This window comes from Tympanuchus pallidicinctus, unplaced genomic scaffold (genome assembly GCF_026119805.1).
Source record: "Tympanuchus pallidicinctus isolate F22 unplaced genomic scaffold, pur_lepc_1.0 scaffold8, whole genome shotgun sequence".
NCBI classification, from domain to species: domain Eukaryota; kingdom Metazoa; phylum Chordata; class Aves; order Galliformes; family Phasianidae; genus Tympanuchus; species Tympanuchus pallidicinctus.
In genome coordinates, this window is record NW_026294802.1 from 49,209,730 (window position 1) to 49,224,442 (window position 14,713).

A 14,713-nucleotide genomic window follows, 5' to 3' on the forward strand; every position below is an offset into this window, starting at 1 on the left:
CTGTGCTATGTCTGGGCACAGCCGAGACCGAGCTTGTTCCCTAGATTCCTAGCAAATTCTTGCTATCCTGAGATGCTCGTTCCTTATTTTTAATTAATCAGCTTTCTGCTGTGCCTTGGGTGGTTTTGGTGGAGCTCAGCCTTGGTTTTAGCCTAACTTGCAGGGGGGAAAGCAATGGGGGCAGCTCCAGGAGCCCAACACCAAGCAGTGCCCACAACCAAAGGGGGACGAACCAGGAGGGTGGGCAGGAGGAATCACATCCTATCAAATGGGGAGAATCAACCTGCCAGGCTGTGCGAGGGAGAGGTAGGAAAGAAAAGGGAACTGTGCTGGTGCTTGCAAAGCACCCCCTCCCCTGAACACTGTGCACCTCCTGCAAGATGAAGATAAATTCAAAGCCACTCTGCAAGCAGCCCCTCCAAATGCACCGTGCCTCCTATGAAATATCATTTGCTTGTGCAGTTAATTACTCACTGCTTTGTACACTTTCCCTTGCTCATCTAATGAACAAGGTGGGGGAAAAGTACAGTGAAACTCCAGGCTCTTTTCTGTCTGATAGTGGCAGCGCTGCTTAAATCCAAGAAAGGGAGAAAGAAAAAAAAAAGGTAAGCTCAGACCACGTATGGATTTACAAGCAACACAAATATCCCGTGCTCTCCGTAATACGATGTTTCTAAATCAGGCTCATAAATACATACTTGGGAGATTAGTCTATAAAAAAAAATAAACTTTAATTACCCCATCTTTATCAGCACACAGCCCTTCGTGTGAGCCACATGTGGGCGTTAAACGCCGAGAGCTTCGCAATCTTCCCCGCCCCCCCATGATAACAGCATAATACAGCATGCTTCGAGGCTACTCGAATATTAACATGCATTTCTGCCACCCGAGAAAGACAAGGATAGGGGAAGCATTGCAAGAGCTGGGACTGCTTAGCAACACACAGCACAGCTGCCAGCACGGGCATGCCAAGCTGCGTGCCAGGAGCCACTGCATCCCAGTGCCTGCTGCATCCCAGTGCCTGCTGCAACCTGAGAATCCACTGCATCCCAGTGCCTGCTGCATCCCAGTGTCTGCTGCAACCTGAGAATCCACTGCATCCCAGTGCCCACTGCATCCCAGCGCCCACCACATCCCATCCTGGCAGTGCCAGCAGCAGCCCAGCTGCAGGCATCTGGGCCACAGAGCTCCATGCACGGTGTGCCCATGCTGTGCGCTCCTTTTTGCACGTCAGACGAGTTCAGCACTCCTAATGATGCTTCTTTATGTTCCAGCAGAGGCTCATTAATACAGTACAACAGCGTTTCCAGGACAGCCTCACACACAGAAACATCTCAAGGTGTTTTACAAGCGGGAGATCATGTTAAATCAAATCAAATACCAATCAAGATTAGCGGCAGTGCTGGCAGGCTGCTCTCAGCATCCAGCACCCCACTCTCCAGTCTCATCTCCCTGCCCCCCACCTCTGCCCCACGCTGGGTCCCTCGGGATGCACCTCTTCCCCCAGCCCTCCCTGCAGGGACCGCTCTGCCCCAGCACCAGCATCCAGCAGGGGATGCACATCACTGCAGCAAGGTTCCCCACCAGTGTCAGCAGCAGATGGGGGAGATCAGATGCATCTGAATTTAGAGAGGATTTCATCTCGCTAAGAACACGCTGAATCACATTAATGCTATTAACACTTATGAATTACCCGCTGGCAATCAGCCAAGTGCAGGAGGCCACAGGAAAAGAAAACCAGGCTTTCAGGTGCAGGGGAGGCAGCAAGGGGAGGTCAAGGCTGGGTGAATGGGGCCAGTGAAATCGTGGGCCCAGGGCTAAGCCTGCACCCCAGCTCCTGCTCACCCCAGCAGTGCTGCAGCTGCTGATGTGCTTCTGGAGCGTTAATGCTCCTGCACTGAATAAACGCGTTTGTTTCGTATTTATGCATTTGCTTCGTGTTTATGCAGTTTCCAGCAGCGCTCCCACTTTGCTCAAAAATGCAGAGCCTGCAGCTTGCAGCACTGTGAGCTCATTTCAGCTCTGAGGAAGAGGAGGAAGGGGGAAGAGAAGGGCAAAAAGGAGCCCTGCAGGTTGGCACGGACCAGGACAGTAGATGAGAAAGAGAGAGAAAAGAGAGAGGCAGCTCAGGCTGAGGGCTTGCTGGGTCCCAGCAGGGCTCCCCATGCAGCTCCGTGGGGAAAATTCCTGCAGCCCAGTTTGCTCTTCAGTGCTGCCACTTCTCTTGCATATCTCAGATCACGGACAATTAAAGGCAATGAAGTCAGCTTTGCTTTCATGTTCTCTGTGCAGAATCAGTCGAGATAAAATCACATTAAAGAAGCAGTTACATGCATAACGTCAGAGATTGTCTGCACTGGAATTTTCTTTCATGCAAATCAATGGAAACATTTCGCTCAGAATTAAGGTCTCATTTTTGTGCTCTGTTTTGAACTCCAGTCCCAGTTCTACACTATTTGAGCACTAACACAAATCTAAGCGGGAGGCTTCAAGGCAAGGAGGAGGGAGAACAATTTTCAATCCAGCACCACAAAAGCATATTTCCTACAGGAAAAAGGAAAAAACAAAGTAATCAGTATCTACTCAATAGCTCGCATCGTGTCACAGCCCTGGGAGGATTGCTGACAGTGAGCCGAGCTGGGATCACGGTGCACACGGGGTGATGCTCAGCCAAGCTGGGCTGCTTCAATACCAGGCATGCAAAAAAACAGCCCCAAACAACCACTTTTCCTTCTCTCTCTATTTCCAAAGGAGACGCACAACACGAATCCCTGCTCTGCAGGAGCTCCCAATGGGTTGGAGCACGGCTGTGCCTCAGTTTCCTCAACGCAGAGCTTTCCCACGCTGCCTTCCAGCACTCTTATTGCTCCGGGAAGGGATACATCTCAGCATGGGCAGAGTGAGAAGCAGCTCGCCGTGTGCCATCCCCTCTGCCCTGCCGGACTACCTGGGGAGCAGAGCCTTGTTACCATGCGGAGGGCGACAGCGCAGCGATTAGTGAAAATTTGTTACCCGCATGCTCGGAACAAAATTAAATTAAAAGCGCTGCTTTGCTGTCAAGATAAGGGCCAAGCTGGGGAGATAATTTTTCACTCTCAAACACTCAATTACCGGCGGAGGCTGCATCAGATACCATCACAAATAAATAAATAAAGGGAGAGGCCCGTGCTGCCTCCGGGAGCGGCTGTAACTGCGTTATCTGCGGCACAGCCTGCGGAAGTTAAAGAGCCTGCGGCTGCCGTGCACTGCGACCGCTCTAATTGCCGGCCCCTCGCTTTGCAGCTACTTCCTGCATCGGGTCTTCTCCCCTGAGCTGCCCCAGCACGGCTTCTGGATGCCATTGAGCTGGGAAGAATGAGGGGCTGAGGGTTTATCTGCTGATGCAAGGCATGCGCGCTCTCTCCGCAAAATAAGCCATCATGCAAAAAGCAGCACGCTCATTAGCTTGCTGGGAAAGTGGCATCGACAGTGCAGCCTTGGTAGCTGAGCAGGAGGGAAGTTGCAGCAGCCTGCATCTGTGCCCAGTGTGGAGCTGAGCACGGGGCAGGAGGCACCAAGTGGGGATGTGCGTGGGGCAGGAGCACTGTGTGGGGCTGTGCGTGGGGTGGGGGATGCACACCAGTGCTCCAGAGGTAAGGACCTGCACTACAATGTGATACATGTATGATGTCCTCTCTCGGGTGTCTGTCCCTGCAGCCAGCAGCATTGCTCTGCATGCCATAAACCAGCCACACGTGCAAAAGACACCACCTCTGCTCCATCCACCTGCAGCTCCGTCCTTCCTTCCCTGGGAAACCCCCTCTGCAGGAGCTGGGGCACAGCACAAGGCTCAGGACACGCCGATAATTCCACTTTCTGGTGCAAGTATTAAAACACGACATGCTTGCTTTATCACCTTCTGTCTCCTGTTTGATCCCTGACAGGGAATCACTGCACCGCGGGCTGCAATGGCACAGAGCAGGGATGCAGCACACTGAGGCCAGCAGCAGGGTGACACGGTGACACGGTGACACGCTGCCCCACCACCACGGCTCAACCCTACTGGGGCCAGCACGCACCGAGAGCACTACTCAAATTTCATTCTGCATTTCATTTAGTTCCCCATGAAATAATAAGTGTCTGCCGCCTCTGGAGACAGGAGAGGATCAAAGCGAAGCTTCCTTGTATGTAACAGACTCCGAATACCTAATATTCGCTTATAAAAGGCCTTGTTTTAAACACCAAATACAGAGGCAGATCAAAGCTCGGCTTCTCATTTCTCTAACAGCCCTCAGAAGACTTTGCCAGCCAGCAAGGCACACACATGCGTGCACACACGCGCCTGACACCAATCCAAGGTGCATAATTGGGCTCTGCTAATTTGTGCTAATTTTCCACAGCACCGTGTGTTATGGAAACAGTTGGATGCCTTGTTCAGGAAGACCTCACCCAACAGCAACCCACACCACAGTGCACAATGCATCCCACATCCCTGCATCCCACAATCCCCAAATCCCACGTCCCTGCAGCACCAAGGAGCTCTCTGGGGACAGGTAAGCAGCACCCAGCTGACAGCAATGCACAGGAATTCAGTGGGATGTTTTCCCTTGCACCAGGCTGCAGCTCAAGGTAAAGTGACCCAGGGTGCTCGTCCCCTCGGGTGGATGCTGGATGCATTTTGCAGTGGGGGTGGACAAGGAGCTGTGCATCGTGCAGAAAGAATTGGTGCAGTAGGTCCCATTTTCCTGCTTTGCTTTTTGCTGCTAATCTTTTCCTCTCAAACTCAGCAGCAGGACCTGGCTGAACACAACCTGTGCTGCTCTGGAGAAGGGAGGAAGTGAATATGCATCAAAGTCTGATCCCTCCCATGATAGGTAGCTGAGGATAGCATCACTGCCAGGCGCTGGGCTCTCCTGGAGACCTCAGTGCTCCTGTATGATGGCCTCAGATGGGGACCTCCACGCACTGCAGCTGCTGCACCTGCTGCAACTCCCTGAGCTGGGAAGGAGCTGGGGTGTTCCCAGCTTCCCCAGGGCTCAGGGGGAAATAGGGGAGAGGAGGGAGCTCTGGCCATAGGGATGGAGAGATCAGGAGGGCACAGAGCTGCCGAAAACAAAATCACAGAACCATTAAGGTTGGAAAAGACCTGAGATCCCCAAGTCCAAACCCAACCCACCCCACCATGCCCACCAACCACGTCCTTCAATGCCACATCTCATGGTTCTGGAACACCTCCAAGGACAGTGACTGCACCACTCCCTGTGCAGCTGTGGCAGTGCATCACTACTCTATCAGAGAAGAAATGTTTCCTAATATCCAACCTGAACCTCCCTTGGCACAAGTTGAGGCCATCACCTCTTGTCCAAACAAACACTTTGCAGGGAAAAGCCAAAATTGGAGAATCCAAAGGAGTTGGGAATGAGGGACAGCATCTGTCCCTACAGTCAGCCTCAGCACTGCTCCTCTGTGCATTCCCACATTGAAAAGTAAATGTCAGTGACTGCTGCTGTGGAGATACCAAGCAGGCTGACAGCTCACACAGCTGCACACTTGCCCTCCTTCAGCATTTACCTATGGGAATGTCCCGCTCATTTACCTTGTCAAGCACACCCCTGGGCCCCATGAAACCTGCAGCTTTCCTTCTGCTGCAGACAAATTAAGCCTACGACCACTTAACCAGCTTGCTTTGGCGCAGCACGAAGTCACAGCCAACCTGCACGGCGCGGAGCAGAAACTTGCCATCACACCGGCTGGGATCAATGATGGCGTTGGTAATTGAGCTCAGATCTGCAAAAGTGAGGAGAGGAATTTCTCTCCTCGGACCCGATAACTATTTGCAGCATCATCAGTGACACACAACCATCACAGAATCGATAGGGGAACATCACTGTACGAATTAACCGCATCTGACCACGCGTCCTTCTCCATTAGAATTATGATCTTGTCCAATTATGGATCTTTCTGAACCTGTAATTATGAGTTTGGTACTGTGACTTCCCACTAAGCTATTGCTTCACTTCCACGAGGGAGAAAGAAGTCAATGAAAGGATAATGGAAAATTCCTTTCAAGGACGCAGTGATGGCAAAATTTAGCTAGACAGGAAGGAAAATACAATGGGGACTTTACTCAAGACAATTCCCTTGCTTAGCCATTACCAAACACAAACAAAGCTGCTTTCTGCAGCATCACTCAATCCCTAACCCAGATCTAACAGCCAGCTCTGCCTCCTGAATTCCCTTCTAACTCAGCCATCAAAGCTGCTCAGGTGAACAACTCTGTATTCAAAGGAAAATAAAGCATTCTTCCTGTTTATCTGTTCCCTTCTCCTTGCTGTAAAGGAAGCGTAAACAAACAGCTCAAACAAACACACCTCAGATGTCTCTGCAGTAGCTACAGGGGGTTTCAAGAGACTGATGGAGCACTTGGCCCAATGGGAAAGGTGCAGAGGCAGCAGGAAAGCCAGGCTTTATTTGCTTTCCCTTACAACACATCTTTTCCCCTCGCTTGCACCCAATGATCCCCCTTCCCAACAAAACAAGAGAGAAAACCCAACTTCAGCAACTTTCCCAAAGTACCCATGGGCTTGCACACAAGCACTGCAGTGTAACTCACAGAACAAAAGACTTGGGAGCATTTCCCACTTGTGCCACCAAATTTCAGCACTGTTTCTGCTGTCACTGTGTGCCACACAACACATTTCTTCCTTGTTTTCAAAAACAGGTCTCAAGAAACCATTTTACTCTTAATCCAGCTGCATTAACACTGCAGTGTAACTCCACCTTGATTTCTCTCCTGGCCTTCCATCCAAAGCTCCTTTTAAACCCAGTGGTAATTTCCCGTGGCTCTAAAACACACAGGAAAACATGGAATCCCCACATTTCAGCAGGAACACACACAATACATCCATGTATGCACACATTTATTCCAGCATGCAATCATCGAGCTGATCACAGGTGCTGAGGTAATTTCACATTCAAATCAACACATTGCAAGCATTTATCCCAGTGCCTCATCACTGGAACAAAAGGAGGTGTGTGCTGTGCTGGGTACAGGCACTGCTCTGGTGTGCTGCTCTCTGCTCGAACACGGAAAGCAGAGGGAGGAGGCCCATGGCACAGCTCTGAATCTGCTTCCCAGTGAAGCTTTGTGGAGGAAGCATCCCCAGCATTCCCCATAGGGAAATGGAGCTTGGAAGCAACAACCTGGCCTGCTGAAACAGATGACTGATACCAGAAACCAACAAACAATGAACTTCAACAATATCACTGGATAAAGCTATCAGCAGCTCCCGCACCCTGCAGCACCACAGAAACACTGCACCTCAGGATGCTGTCCCTATACAAACTACTATCATCCTTACCTGCAGTCATTCACTACCCAAGGGTGCAGTCAAGCTGCTCAGCCCCTTTAGTCTCTTCTAGCCACGTGCAGCACAAGTGGCTGCTTTATTCTTACCTTTGCTTCGCCTCCTGCTCCGGTACTGCTCGGTGTAAAAGGTGAGCTGGGTTTCATCATCCGCCTCTGAGCCAGAGTTCCCTTTGGCGCGACCAAAGCCGATGCCACCTGAAGTGACAGAGAAGAAACGATCAGAGAAGCACAGAATGGTTGTGTCAGAAGGGACCTCAAAGCACCCCCTGCCCCAACCCCCGCAGTGGGCTGGTTGCCCCCCACCAGCTCAGGCTGCCCAGGGCCCCATTGACGACTTTGGGCACCTCCAGGGATGGGGCACCCACAGCTCTGGGCAGCAGTGCCTTGAGGCCTCCAGAGGTGGCCAGGCACTTTGATCACTTGTGATTCTGCCAATACCTAATGGCCCTCACGCCAATGGCAGCATGAGCAAATGCTCACGGCGTGCTTGCTACCACGAGACAACTGCAACGGATATTACAAAGAAAACCTCCGCACTCGAGAGCTGCTCCTCCCAGAGACACCCACACAGTGCAGCACAGTGAATCTCAGGGGCTCACTGCACAGAAAAACCACAGCAGAAATAAAAGAACAGATCCTGCACTTAGGAGCAATCAGGACCCCCCAGTGCAGGGCTGGCTCCCAAGCACTGAGGTCTGCCTGCTCCTCGCACACAGTGGGGACGCGGGAGTCACAGACACCTCTGTGCGCCACCTCCGTGTGACACAGAGGGAAAGACAGATGAGAAGCAGCGCTGGCAGGAGGCCTGCAATCCTAACAAAGTTTCAAGCAAAGAGGCCCCTGGAGGTTGACAGTGGGCCTTTAAACCGCCATTAAAATATTTTACTGTTTTTAAAAAATCCTTTATTCTAGGCAGCAGCGCAGATTGTTGGCAGGGGAACAGAAAACGAAAGTGCAGCCTCCTGCCCTGGGAATTCTCCATCACTGGGATGAGAGGTGGGTGGAAGAGCTTTCAGATCCGGAGCTCCATGGGATGGGCTGGAGCAGGGGCTTGCTGTGCTGTGCTCAGGCCATGCCCAGCAGCACCGAGGGCTGGAGCCGAGCAGTGCCCAGGGTGGGAGGCACTGAGGAGAAATGGGAATGAAGGGCTCTGAGGTGATTCACGCCGCTGTAAACGCTGCCTGGTGTTTGCTGCTTTACTACCAGGTGTGATTTAGGGCCCTTAAGTGTGACCATTAATTACCTGGTGTTACCGAGATATTTCTATTAGGGTCCTAGAAAGCAGCAGGAGGGCATTAATACAGCACAGAGCTGACAACAGCATTGATGTCAGTGGCTGTGGGGCTGGGACCCCATTCACAGCTTTGCCTCCAGACCCCCCAAACCCAGAATCTGAGGGTCCCTTCCATCCCACCACACAAGCTGCAAACCGCAGGGCCAGCAGCTAGCAGCCGTGCTGGCACAGCAGCAGGGATGGCTGCAGCAGTGCTGCCTTACTGCACAAAAGGCACGGAGCAAAACCCCACGCTTTTTTGCAGGGCAGAGGGCCAGGTTCAGCTTGGCCCAGTCTCGTGCCAGCCCACATCCTGGCCCCCAGCTGCCCCGTGTTTGCTTGCTGCCCGCGTCTCCGTGATGGATGGTGCTGACATGTTACATTACTCAGGCTGGATGTCTTCGGAGAACTGGTGACAGCGATATTGCATTTTCTGATTACCCAGAACCGTGCAGGATGCCAAAGTACAGGAGGTGGGGACCCAGCGCAGCTCCCCAGCCTGTGGTGGAAACGTCTGCTCCAATCCATCAGGGCAGGGATGCTTTTATCCCGCCCAGCTGCCGCGGGCACTGGGATTCATCTTGGTGATGGTTTTCAGGGTACAGGGATGGAGCAAACCCCGATCACCACCCCAATCCCGAAGCAGAATGAGGTGCTGTGGGTGGAGATAAGGTGGCACAGACACAGCCCCCCTGCAGCAGTACTGCAGCAGCAGAGCTGTGCTGGCGCAGCACAACGCCAGCGCCATGGGAGTGCTGCAGCACTGCACTGAAACTTTTAGCAAGTGGGAGCTGACACCACAATTACTTTGCTAACCCCCTCCCCCCCCCCCAAAAAAAAAACAAAAAACCCCACAAAACCTACAAGACTGCGATATCTGTTTTAAAGCACAGCAAACAACTCCCAAACCCCACTGCTGGTGTCCCCCCCAGCACCCACAGATGAAGCCAGCCCCAAAGGACGGCAGAAAGGTGCTCACATTGAGCACTTGCCAGACGTCTCAATAAGGTGCTCTTGCTGCTAATCCTGTTTGCAGATTGACAAACTCATTAATCCTCTCAAACAGCCCTCAAACGCTGCTGTGCTGGGCAGTGTGTGCTGATGTGGGTTTTCAGTCTGATGCTCATTTAGGTGGGAGCGAGGAAGGGATCCAAAGCAAACACGTCCCATGATCACACAATTAAGGATCCTATCATTAACAGGTGCATGCACTGCAGCCCAGCTGGGGTTGGGCAGGCCCTGTAATTTGGGGATTTGGGGTGGCCAAGTGCATCAGCACAGATCCCAGGGCTCCGGACAGTCCCACAAAGCCCACCTGGTGGCTCAGGAAGGTGGCAATGACCCCACAGCCCCTCTGCTGTGACACGAAGACATCGGGTGGGCAAGAGAGGCAGATTCTCTGGAATTTTGCTTTTAGGACTGCTGTCAGGAGTTGCCAAGACCCCAACCTTTACGGCATGGCAGCACTGCATTCTGCTTCCATCAGGAGAACCCGACAGGAGCAGGATGTGATGCTGTGACCTGGCTGAGGTGAATGCCCTGAGTGAGCCACAAAAAGTGGGATGGGGGCAGAAGGGAGGAGAGCAGCAATGGGGACAGCCTGTCCGAGCTGCAGTTCTGGGGTCTGTAGCTTTTGGTCAATTATGGCACAGAGGTGACCTCTAAAATACATTAAGACACAGCCCTGCTCTACACTAAATCATGCCTCGGATTGAACAGTCCATTAATCACGCATTTATTTTAAAAGAGCAAAGCACCTACGGACCTTTCCCACTTACCAAAGCAGAGGAGAACTGCGTGTGAGCACAGGAGCTCTTAGCCACCAGCCTCACTCCAGTGCTGCATTTTGGGGACTTTTTACAAATGCAAAGGTGACTTTCACCAACACACCGATGGCCAGGGTGCTTTTAAGCTCCTGCCCCAGGAGAGGGCACCAGACCCCTCTCAGAGTGTACCCACCTCCCCAGGGCCACCTCCAGCCCTCTGTGTTGAGCACCTAGCCCAGCTCCTGGTCCTGGAGTGGCCTTGGGGACAGCCTGGCCCTGGGAGGGGGGGCATGGGGACAAGCAGCATGGCAACGGGCACGCAGCACAGCGTGTTCCCATCCTGGCAAGTGTAGGGCTCCTAGTGCAGCCCCAGCAATGTGGAGCCGACCATCACCTGCAGCCAGGAGCCACCCTCCTGCACCTGCACTCACACCATCCTCCTTCCCTGTATTATTTATAAAGCTTAAATGCACTCCACTCAATAAAAGCGTCTGGGGAGAAAGTTTGTATGAAAAAGGCATTGCACTCAAAGAAGTTACGTGGGACTGTAAATGGAGAAGGTTTGTGCTTTCTTTTTTATTTTTATTTTTTTTTATAAAAGCACATCTTGGCAAAATATGACCTTTCTCGGAGCTGTTAGAAACACTTAGAGCAGAGTCAGATTTAATGACAAGCAATAGGCAGCAGTTTAAATGCACTTAGTGTGGGGACACGTAGCAAGGAAGAGCTTAGCTGAGATTTGTTTTCCTAGGGCTGAGGTTTGGGACTGTTTGTTTTCTGCTGCTGTTTGGTTCAGGCCTCCCTTCTTGCCATGGTGCACTCAGGGACCTTTTGGAGCCTTTCTGCAAAGGAGAAAATCCTTTGGCTGCGAGCAGTTCTTGCACAGAGAGCCCTCCAGCTGTAGGACTCTGATGAGGTTAAGCATTAATTAAATCGAACCGCAAGAAAATAATTACACACACGCATCCGTCAGGCCAACTTGTCACTACCCAGTAACAAAGTTGGATGCAAACTCCATCAGCAGAACTGTCATGTGGCTGTTAGAGGGAAATAAATGCATCCCAAACGGACAATTTCATTTAGAGGGAGGAAGGAAAAAAAAAAGAAAAAGAAAAAAAAAAAAAGGATTGCAAAGGATTAATGAGGCGAAGGGTTTGTGTTTGCAATCGGATGTAAAATGCAAACATCGTAAGTTGTGATATCATCATTTAACCTTAATGCTCGGGAGCGCTCCAACCACTCGCCGCCGCAGGGACAATTAAATGTGGGCTGTAAAACCCTCACTCCCAGCACAGAGCAGTGCCCAGAAGAACAGCAACAGGAGAAAAAGGAGAGCTTGGGACCATGGGGAGCTCTTTGCTGGAGCTGCCTTGGTTTGCATGCTTTTTTACAGCATGGGTCTCACTCAAATGTGCCCCTTGGAACCTTCTAGAAGATGTCCAAAAGACCTCCTCCTGTCTTGGAGCTTTGGGGACCTTCTAGAGGACGTTCAGAAGGCCTTCCCCTGCACTAAGGACCTTCTGGAGTACATTCAAGAAGACCTCCTTTTGCTCTGGTGTTATTGGAGAACACCTGGAGGACATTCAGAAGGCCTCCACTTGCCCTGAGGACCATTTGGAGGATGTCTAGGAGATGTCCTCCCACCATAAGGACCTCCTAGGGATCTTCTAGAGGATTTTCAGAAGGCCTCCTCCTGCCTTTGGGCTGTTAAGAACCTTCTGGAGGATGCTCAGAAGACATCTTTTTGCCTTGGGGACCACCTGGAGTACATTCAAAAAGCCTCCTCCTGCCCTAGAGACCATTTGGAGGACGTTCCCCCAACAGCCTGCGGCACAAGTGGACACAGAGCACGGGTTTTGTAGGAAGGAGCACCAGCTCAGTGTGTTGGGATGGAGGAGACATCCCCCAGGGATGGGTGCTGGGGCAGCTGGCAGCTGGCTCATGCTGTGCTCCAGCAGCAGGCATCACGCCTCTTCCCAGGTTCAGCTGAAAGGATTCATACAGCTGTTCTATTAGTGACCAAAAGCCTCTTGCCTACACGTGCTTTAAAGCGAAATAAAACCATAAAATAAACAACAACAACAACAAAAAGAAGAATTTGGAGCAGGAAATCAGGGAAGTTTCAGCAGGCAGTCACTGAGGACCCCAAAGCCTCCCCCCTTGGCCACACTAAAATCCAGCTACACGGATTTGAATAACGACGAGAAAACATACCAAATAATTTAAACCAGTTAAAGAGTCAGAACGTTTTCTTCACACTGAGTGAATAATTTATGGACAGCGCTATAAAGAAAGAAAAAAAAAGCCCTCTCCAGGCCTGTATCGCAGCAAAATGTATCCAGAATAAAAGATCACATTTCAGACTCATAAATAAATGAAAAACAAACCCAATAGTAAACAGAAAGCACAGTATATCCTGCCCAGCTTCCCACAGAGCGCTGGGCAGACACATCTGCTCACCACCCCAGAAGAAGAGCTCCATCCCCACGCACACACATCCCAGCACCATCCTACCTCGGGGTCGGCTCCGGCGTTTGCGCCTCCCCACAGAAGTGCTGCGCAGCGCGGGCTGGAGCTGCCCGATCTCGATGGGAGTGTTGGTGCGGAAACTCTCCTTGAACTTCTGCATCAGGGACTCCACCGTCTCCTGAGTCACCTCGGGAGCTGCAAGGCCAGCAAAGGGAGAGCAGTTAGAAGGGTTTGGAGGGAAGAGGCGTGAGGAGCAGCGGAAGTGCCTGGGTTTGTTTGGCCAGGGGAACAGGAGACTGCGGTGAGGCATGATGGCATCCTGCAGCCCCCCATAGCATCCTGCAGCCCCTCATGGCATCCTGCAGCCCCTCATGGCATCCTGCAGCCTTCATGGCATCCTGCAGCTCCTCACAGCATCCTGCAGCCCCTCATGGCATCCTGCAGCCCCTCATGGCATCCTGCAGTCCCTCACGGCATCCTGCAGCCCATCATGGCATCCTGCAGCCCCTCATAGCATCCTGCAGCCCCCCATGGCATCCTGCAGCCCCTCACAGCATCCTGCAGCCCCTCATAGCATCCTGCAGCCCCTCATGGCATCCTGCAGCCCCTCATGGCATCCTGCAGCCTTCATGGCATCCTGCAGCTCCTCACAGCATCCTGCAGCCCCTCATGGCATCCTGCAGCCCCTCATGGCATCCTGCAGCCTTCATGGCATCCTGCAGCTCCTCACAGCATCCTGCAGCCCCTCATGGCATCCTGCAGCCTTCATGGCATCCTGCAGCCCCTCATGGCATCCTGCAGCCCCTCACAGCATCCTGCAGCCCATCATGGCATCCTGCAGCTCATCATAGCATCCTGCAGCCCTCACAGGGAGCAAAGGGGCAGTACTGATCTCTGCTCTCTGGTGACAGCAACAGAACCCGAGGGGACAGCATGGAGCTGCACCAAGGGAAGATCAGGCGAGGGTTTGCTCTGCCCCATCATCCAGTAATGCCAAAAAAATAACTCCAAACAGAATTGTCGTATGAAACCCACTGCACGCCCACACAGCAGGCAGAAGCAATGAATATGTTTGCAAATGGCAAAGATGAAATTTGGGATCAAAAGGTCTGCCTTCTAGAAGGCCACAGAGGTCGCCCAGGTTTAACAAATAGCTTGGCCTCTGTCAGCAACTTGAATAAACTCATTAGTGGAGCGTGACCTCTGCCTCCATCAAAAGAGTCCTGGAGCCTCAGATCAGCTCCCGGAGCTCCCCATGCCCACAGCACACCTGTGCCCATTTGGGGCCATAGGGATTCCCTATGCAGCACATGCAGAGATGCACCAGTGCAGAATGGGGAGATGGACATGCAGGATGGGGAGCCTGTAACCCTACACGAGCTTAAATGAGGGGATGGAGAAGGCTCTGAAACCAACAAGGAAGGAGAGCCCTGACCATGCAATGCCAGCACAAAGAGCCCCCCACTCCTCTCTTCCTCCCCACGTGCTGAGGGTGGGAGGGGAAGGGAGCAGGAAGGGTGGCAATGCTAATGGGGAAGGCTTCTACCTTACATTCCTGCAGACAGGCAGCATGGTCTCCCAGCACCCACAGCCATGCCCTCTCCATCCCAGGATGCTGAAGAAGGTGCTGAAAATCCACCAGGGCCATTGCATGGGGATAGAGCAGAGCAGAGCAGCTGCTGCTCCCTGCCCATGCAGGAACTCCAGGACCTCAGCCTGCAGGCACATGAGGAGGGTGCTGCACAAATCCAGCAGCTCAGAAAGGAAAGGATCAAAATCACTGCCCAGTGAGTGCTGGAGTTAGGAAATATTTCAGGAGAGCTGTGGAGAGAGGGCAGCATCAGGGACCATGCACAC

At 52.3% G+C, this 14,713-nt stretch overlaps 1 protein-coding gene across 2 annotated transcripts in view; it reads right to left on the minus strand.

Annotated features, from left to right (window-relative positions):
- ASTN2 (astrotactin 2) overlaps positions 1–14,713 on the minus strand; it is a 257,628-nt gene that overhangs the window by 175,390 nt on the left and 67,525 nt on the right. For both annotated transcript variants that reach the window (XM_052669629.1, XM_052669630.1), the window contains exons 4-5: positions 12,902–13,051; positions 7,436–7,543 (exon numbers count right to left, since the gene is read on the minus strand). In XM_052669629.1, coding sequence (XP_052525589.1) covers positions 7,436–7,543; positions 12,902–13,051 — 258 coding nt within the window. The remainder of the gene's footprint in view (positions 1–7,435; positions 7,544–12,901; positions 13,052–14,713) is intronic.